This window comes from Anguilla rostrata, chromosome 2 (genome assembly GCF_018555375.3).
Source record: "Anguilla rostrata isolate EN2019 chromosome 2, ASM1855537v3, whole genome shotgun sequence".
NCBI classification, from domain to species: domain Eukaryota; kingdom Metazoa; phylum Chordata; class Actinopteri; order Anguilliformes; family Anguillidae; genus Anguilla; species Anguilla rostrata.
Genome location: NC_057934.1, coordinates 73,850,876 through 73,858,375, shown reverse-complemented (window position 1 = coordinate 73,858,375; position 7,500 = coordinate 73,850,876). Strand labels below are relative to the sequence as shown.

Sequence of the window (7,500 nt, the reverse complement as noted above, 5' to 3'; positions counted from 1 at the left end):
CGCTCCTGCGTGGGGGACAGGGAGGTGCGGAGCAGGCTGCGCAGGTGGCAGGCATTACTGCTGCTGCTCACCACCAGGGGCACGACCTGGCTCTCCTCGTCACTGTCCTCCTCACTGTCCTCCCCGCTCTGCTCCTGAACGCTGCAGTTCCGCAGCTCCTCATCCGACTCCTCACTGTCCTCCGAGTCCCCTCCCTCCCCATCCCCGGGGGAGACCCTGCCCCCCAGCAGGGACGAAACAATGCCCCTGGGCTTCTGGGGACCAAACACCTCCTCCATCAAAGCACCTGGAGAGGAGTCCTCCTTTCCCTCCTTCACTACCTCAACCTCTGTTACTGCCTCCACCTCAACCTCCTCCATCACCTCCTCCTTTATCTCCACCACCTCCTCCTTTACCTCCTTCACATTGTCCTTCACTACCTCAACCTCTGTCATTGTCTCCACCTCAACCTCCTCCATCACCTCATCCTTTATCTCCACCACCTCCTCCTTTACCTCCTTCACTACCTCAACCTCTGTCATTACTGCCACCTCTACATCCTCCTCCACCTTTTCCCTAATCTCATCTGTCTCCTCCTTAAAACCTCTCACTACCTCCACCTCCTCTTCCACTTCCTCCTTTAACTCATCTGTCTCCTTCATGTCCTCCACTACCTTCACCTCCTCTTTTACTTTATTTGCCTCCTTGTTCATCTCCTTCTCCTCCACATATTCTGTTACTTCCTCAATCTCCTTCACTATCACTACCTCATCTACCTCCTTTACTTCTTTTTCTTCTTCCACCTCCTTCTCCTCCTCCACATCCTTTACTACCTCCACCTCATTTACCTCCATCACCTCCACTATCTGCTCCACCTGCTCAAACTCCGGCAGCTCTTTGTTGGTTCCCTCCTGCTTTTTCGTATCCAACAATATGGCACCTCTGCTCTCTTCAGAGGTGGAGTCAGAGGCGGGTCCTTCATGCTGAGACTCCTCCCCTGCAGTGGGCCAGGGGGAGACAGAGGGGGCGGAACACTCAGTGGGAGACTCCTCCCCCATCTCTGGCGGAACTCCAGGGAAAAGCCCTTCCTCCCGCCCCGCCTGCTGGTTACACGGCTCTTCCATGGGCGTGGTTCCCACAGGGTCTGCCCCCTGGTCCAGCGTAGCACGCTCACCTTCTGTGTCGCAGTCAGAGAAGTAGGCAGAGTCTCTGTATGGCGTGTTCTCACACAGCCTGCTCAGCTCCGGTTCAGCAGCAGGGGGCGAAGTCACATCGGCTTCCCCAATGGGGACGGGCTTTCCTGAGGGCGGGACTGACCCTTCCGAATCCCGCAGATCATGTGGCTCCTTCAACACAAATTCCGGGGACTCGTTATTCTCAGTGTCGTAGCCGCTGTCCACAGCTTTGGGGGGGCTGGGGGGGGGGGAAGCGATGGGTGTTAGGGGGGTGCAGTTGGAGGGGCTGGAAGGATGGAGGGCAGGGCTAGCTGGCAGGTCAATGGACTCAATGGAGTCTGGGGTCCCCGCCTGCTTCTGGGTGGGGCTCAGATCTGGGGTTCCCCTCTCCCCTGAATCGCTGCCCCCTGGGGGAAAGTCAGCAAACACGCCCGAGGTGATGTCCGTGATGTCATCGTCATCGCTGCAGTCGCAGATGTCCACCAGACTGACGCTAGAGCTGCCCTGCTCCAGCCCGCTGTCCACTGCGCAGCTGCTCAGTGACACGGGCTCCCCGGGGGCCCCAGGGTGGGGCGCCCAAGCCTCGCCCCTGAGAACAACCCCATCCAGAACAGCGCCCCCTCTGGCAGTAGGGCGCAGGCTCCGCTCCTGCTCGTGATGGCGGGCAGCATAGCTCCTGACCAGGACGCCTGTGAGCGGGTCGATGAACTGAGGCCCCGCCTCTGTGTGGAGGCGTGGACACAGCGGTGGGGGCGGAGCTTTCTCACCTGCAGGGCACAGGTAGCTGTAGGCGTGTCTCTCTTTGGTGGGGGGGAGAGGAGCTGGGTCGCGGGGGTAACAGGGCAAGCCCTGCATGGGCTCTGTCATTGGCCAGGAGTCCTCTACATCCGTCGAGGGCATAGTGTAGTGGAAGTGGCGCATTGCACCCCTCGTTGGCAGGTGTTGAGATTGCAGGCTGTTGTTGTTGGAGGAGCGGTTGGATGCCCAGCCCGGGGGGGTGAAGTGGGGGTTGATGTGGTGGTGAGTGGCCCCCCTCGCCATGCGGGGCATGGTGTTACGCATGGGCTCCATCATACTGTAGTAGCAGCCCCCTGCAGGGGCCTTGGTCTGCAGATAGGGGGTGCTGTTGTAGCCCTGGCTTGGGCTGCAGATGGAGGGCGAGATTCCCAGGGGGTTCTCCAGCTCCCCCAGGGCCTGTCGCAGGCTTCTGGACCCCCAGCTCTCCTGGGGGGGCTCTGACATGCCTTCTAACAGGTAGGGCTCCACCTCCAGGGAGGACGGGGGCTCGTAGTAGTAGCCGCCATCTCGGTCCTTGTAAGAGACATAGTGGCCCGTCTCCCAGAGCCGGGTGGAGTGGGCGGGGCTGGAGCAGGAGTGGGTGGGGCCAGTCTCCCAGGGGTGGGTGGGGCTGGAGCAGTGGTCTACGCCCAGGAGGGGCTCTGTGGTGAGGGAGAGAGTGGGGCTGCCATCCCAGTCATAGGCGGCGGCTCTGCGGATGTCTGTTGACCAATAGGAATCATGCTGTGTGAGGGCGGGGCAGCCCAGGCATTCTCCAGAGTCCCCGCTGCCGGTGAGGAAGCTGGCAGAGCCGCTGCTGCCCTGGTACTCAGGGCTGTACACGCAGGGGGGGCAGCCCAGCCCCCGCCCCTCCATGTGCATGTAGTACTCACTGCTTGGGCTCTGGGCAGTAAGCATGTTGGCTGGGGGGAGCTGTTTGGGCTCATAGTAGGATGGGGACACCCCCAGAGCGAGTCTGCCGGGCACAGGGGGGTAGAAGGCGTCCTGGTACCCGGGGGCGCCCGGGCCCAAGGCGGGACACGGGGGCTTGGGGCGGGCCTGCTCCCACTGGTACTCAAAGTTGAGCCCGCGGCTGGTCTCCGTCACGGTCAGAATGTCATCGCCAGGCTCGGGGTGGGGAGGGAAGTGCTGGAGCAGGGGAAAGGAGGAGGCGGGGGGCGGAGCCAGGGCCGTGGGGGCGTGGCCTCCGTTGGGCCGCAGGGAATTCCAACGCTTCTCAAAGTCATCCTCTGCCTCGCTTGCACCCTTGGCACACAGGTAAGTGACCAGCAGGTGCACCTCCTCAGCGTCAGGTCTCTGTTCAGCTGGCAGCCAGCAGAACTGCATCACCTCGTACCTGAACACAAATACACACACTCACACACTTACTCACTTACTCTAACACACTCACACACTTACTCACTTATTCTAACACACTCACACACTTACCCTAACCCCAACACACTCACACACACACACACTCTAACACACTCACACACTTACTCTAACACACTCAAACACTCACACTTATACTTACTCTAACACACTCACACACTTACTCACTTACTCTAACACACTCACACACTTACTCACTAACTCTAACATACTCACACACTTACCCTAACCCCAACACACTCACACACACACTCACACTCACACTTACTCACTTACTCTAACACACTCACACACTTACTCACTCTAACACAGTCACACACTCATACACTTACCCTAACCCCAACACACTCACACACTTACTCACTTACTCTAACATACTCACACACTCACACACTTACTCTAACACACTCACACACTCACACACTAACCTTAACCCTAACCTTGTACCTGAACATAAATATACACACTCACACACTCACACACTTACTCTAACCCCAACACACTCACACACTCACACATTTACCCACTTACTCTAACACACTCACACACTCACATACTTACTCTAACACACTCACACACTTACTCACTTACTCTAACACACTCACACACTTACCCTAACACACTCACATACTTACTCTGAATCACTCACAGTCTCACACTTACTATAACACATTCACACACTCATACACTTACTCAAACACACTCACACACTTACTCTAACATGCTCACACACTTACTCTGACACACTCACACACTTACTCTAACCCCAACACACTCACACACTTACTCTAACATACTCACACACTTACTCTAACCCAAACACACTCACACACTTACTCTAACACACACACACTCACACACTTACTCTAACCCCAACACACTCACACACTCTTTCAAAGTATTGAGTATAAATCAAAGGAAGTTATACTTATCTTATACAATACATTTGTTAGACCATTCTTGGATTATTGTGTGCAGTTCTGGGGACCGTACTACAAGAAAGATATAGAGGCTCTGGAAAAAGTTCAAAGAAGAGCAACAAAATGTATTCCTGGTATTAAAGATAAAAGCTATGAGGAAAGACTTCAGATGCTTAACCTCTTAAAGCTTAGTAAAAGGAGACTCAGGGGTGATTTGATTGAGGCTTTTAAATTCATAAAGGGGATCAACTACAAGAGATTCTTCAGGTTGAGTTCTGTTAGTAGAACAAGGGGACATAAATGGAAATTAACAAAAGGTAGATTCCATACAGACTTTAGGAGGATTTTTCAGAGAGAGAGTAGTCAATGTGTGGAATAGCCTGCCAGGTCACGTAGTAGAGGCAGAAACTCCGGGGATTTTCAAGACTAGGCTTGATACAGTGTTAGATACTATCTAGTCGGTAGGTAATCCGAGCACTAATTAACTTAGAAAAATGGCGAGCATCGTTGGGCTGAATGGCCTGTTTTCGTCATTATGTTATGTTATGTTAGCCTGATGACTTGGGGTTTTTCTTTGATCCTTGGGTATATATGAAGGGGAAAAAGGAATGGTTCGAGGAGACTTGTATTGTATATTATTATTAATAATAATAATAATAATAATAATAATAATAATAATATTACATTTAATTTATAATGCACTTTTCATTAGAAATAAATATCAAAGTGCTACAGAGTAAAAAAATATATATTGCCATTATTGAACATACTGTACAATAAATTGCATTCACCTTAACCTGCCATTCCTCTTTGACTCTTACCACTGCACACCTAGCAGTTTTAAGGTCCTAACTTACACATAGAAGTCAGGATATCTGCATCACGTTGTCATTCGCCTATACATTAATGGTGTAGCATGATGCACAATTGTGTCTATGCTACACATGCCAGAGGCACATCCACGTCTAGACAGATAGATAGTGATCCGTATAGGACCACACTGCTGGCAGATCATGTGCAGTCTCCTTCGATGTATAACTGTGTGGCATTTGGTCTTCCAGAGAGGCGGATTGGTCTCAGGTGTGCTGGCTGGTGGAGAGAGCACACACACCTGGGCTGCGTTAGCTAATCAGCCCAGGTGCTTAAAGGGGTGCTGCTCTCCACAGTTCAGGGCCAGGATCGGGAGCTAACACCGAGAGCGCAGTTATGATCTTTGTTTTGTTTTTTTTTTTTTTAGCACTGATGAAAAATAAAGGAATCCTCAGCTGGGATGCTGGAGGAGCTGGACCTGGCCGGGAAGGGGGCTGAGACCGCGATCCCCCACGACGGTGAGAGAGAGCACGGACAGACCGGAGAAAAGGCTGAAAAGCGCTCGTATGATTTCATTCATTTTGTCTTTGTTATTTTACTTAATTGTTCTTGCCCAGATCCTGTGAGAGTGACGGGCGAAGGTTTGTCGTTTGTGTTCATTACTGATTATGTTCTCTCTTGCTACCCAAATAAAATGCCTGAGGAAATGTTAAAACATTATTTTGGAGTCAGATAACTGAGATATCGTTAAATTAATCCTGTTCCATTACCAGCGGGTAAGACTACATGTGTTTTTTGCCACTCCATACTGCCACTGTTTGGTTTATGTGAGAGGATAATTACAGAGTGGATGATGCTGATTGGATGATGTGTAAGAGCAGAAGGTGCTGATTGGTAAATCTGTAGGATTGTGATTGGATGGTAGAGACTCACCAGCGGTCTGACAGGGGCAGCTCCAGCAGTGGTTTGGGGAGTTTGAGCTGCTGCTCCTTCAGGGCGTAGGTGAGAACCTGCTGGTCAGTGTAGTGTCTGTACGGCTGGTTCCCCAACTCAAAAAGCTCCCACATCGTCACCCCCAAAGACCTGCGATGGCAAGAAACCTCAGTTACACATCCATCTCCTTCTGTAATATTATGGCCAGGGAATCAATGCAATGAGCCCTGCCAAATGCAATGTCAAAATATAGCTGCTGAAAACATGGCTGAAACTATCCTGTGATAAAAAAAAAAAAAAGATATTTCAAGTTCTTATTCAAGTTTAGCTAAGTTTGGGGTGATCATAGTGGGAGGCCCTTGGTCATACAGCTAAACTGCAGGGCGATTGGAGTGGGAGGGGCTTGTTTATCCACATAAACTGTAGGGTGATTGGAGTGGGAGGGGCTTGTTCATACAGCTAAACTGTAGGCCAATTGAAATGGGAGGGACTTGTTTATCTAAATAAACTGTAGGGTGATTGGAGTGGGAGGGGCTTGTTTATACAGCAAAATTGTAGGGTGATTGGAGTGGGAGGGGCTTGTTTATCCAGCTAAACTGTAGGGTGATTGGAGTGGGAGGGGCTTGTTTATCCAGCTAAACTCTAGGGCGATTGGAGTGGGAGGGGCTTGTGTATCCAACTAAACTGTAGGGTGATTGGAGTGGGAGGGGCTTGTTTATCCAGCTAAACTGTAGGGCGACTGGAGTGGGAGGGGCTTGTGTATCCAGCTCAACTGTAAGATGACTGGAGTGGGAGGGGCTTGTTTATTCAGCTAAACTGTAGGGTGATTGGAGTGGGAGGGGCTTGTGTATCCAGCTAAACTGTACGGGCAATTAGAAAGGCAGATTAAGGCCATGATCATTCTCACCAGATATTACTGGGTTTAGTCTGATCCACCAATAGCAGGTTTCCATGGACCTCATCAATGAGCTCTGGGCCAATCCAGCGCAGTGGAACCCACAGCTGGTCCGGTGTCACAAAGTAATCATCCTGAAGAAGGGAAGGAAGCAGGCTTTACTCACCTCAGTATTTATGTCACATGTATAAACACCCTGGTGTGTATTTCACATGTATAAACACCCTGGTGTGTATTTAAGCTGTATAGACACTGTGGTGTTTATTCCACATGTATGAATACCCTGGTGTTTATTTAAACTGTATAAATACCTTGGTATGTATTTCACATGTATAAATAAATTGGTGCTTATTTAAGTTGTACGATCGTAATGGTATTTATTTCACATGTATAAACACCCTGGTGTTTATTTAAGATGTATAAATACCCTGATATGTACAGTATATTATGTGTATAAATACCATGGTATTTATTTCCCCCATATACTTACCCTATTTAATTACCCCAGTATTTATTACAATGACATTATCACCCTGGTGTTTATTATACCTGCATAATTTCCCTGGTACCTATTTCATCCATAAAATTTGTTTTTACAGCATTTACCCCATTATGT

At 50.4% G+C, this 7,500-nt stretch overlaps 1 protein-coding gene and 1 long non-coding RNA gene across 3 annotated transcripts in view; one reads left to right on the top strand and one right to left on the bottom strand.

The window, feature by feature from the left end:
* Nucleotides 1-7,500, top strand: part of LOC135249128 (uncharacterized) — a 138,236-nt gene that overhangs the window by 89,830 nt on the left and 40,906 nt on the right. The gene's annotated exons all lie outside the window — the stretch shown is intronic.
* aatkb (apoptosis-associated tyrosine kinase b) overlaps nucleotides 1-7,500 on the bottom strand; it is a 35,276-nt gene that overhangs the window by 3,605 nt on the left and 24,171 nt on the right. For both annotated transcript variants that reach the window (XM_064324398.1, XM_064324399.1), the window contains 3 exons: nucleotides 6,897-7,018; nucleotides 5,990-6,139; nucleotides 1-3,288 (listed from right to left, as the gene is read on the bottom strand). The exon at nucleotides 1-3,288 is cut by the window's left edge and continues 55 nt beyond it. In XM_064324398.1, the coding sequence (XP_064180468.1) occupies nucleotides 1-3,288; nucleotides 5,990-6,139; nucleotides 6,897-7,018 (3,560 nt within the window). The remainder of the gene's footprint in view (nucleotides 3,289-5,989; nucleotides 6,140-6,896; nucleotides 7,019-7,500) is intronic.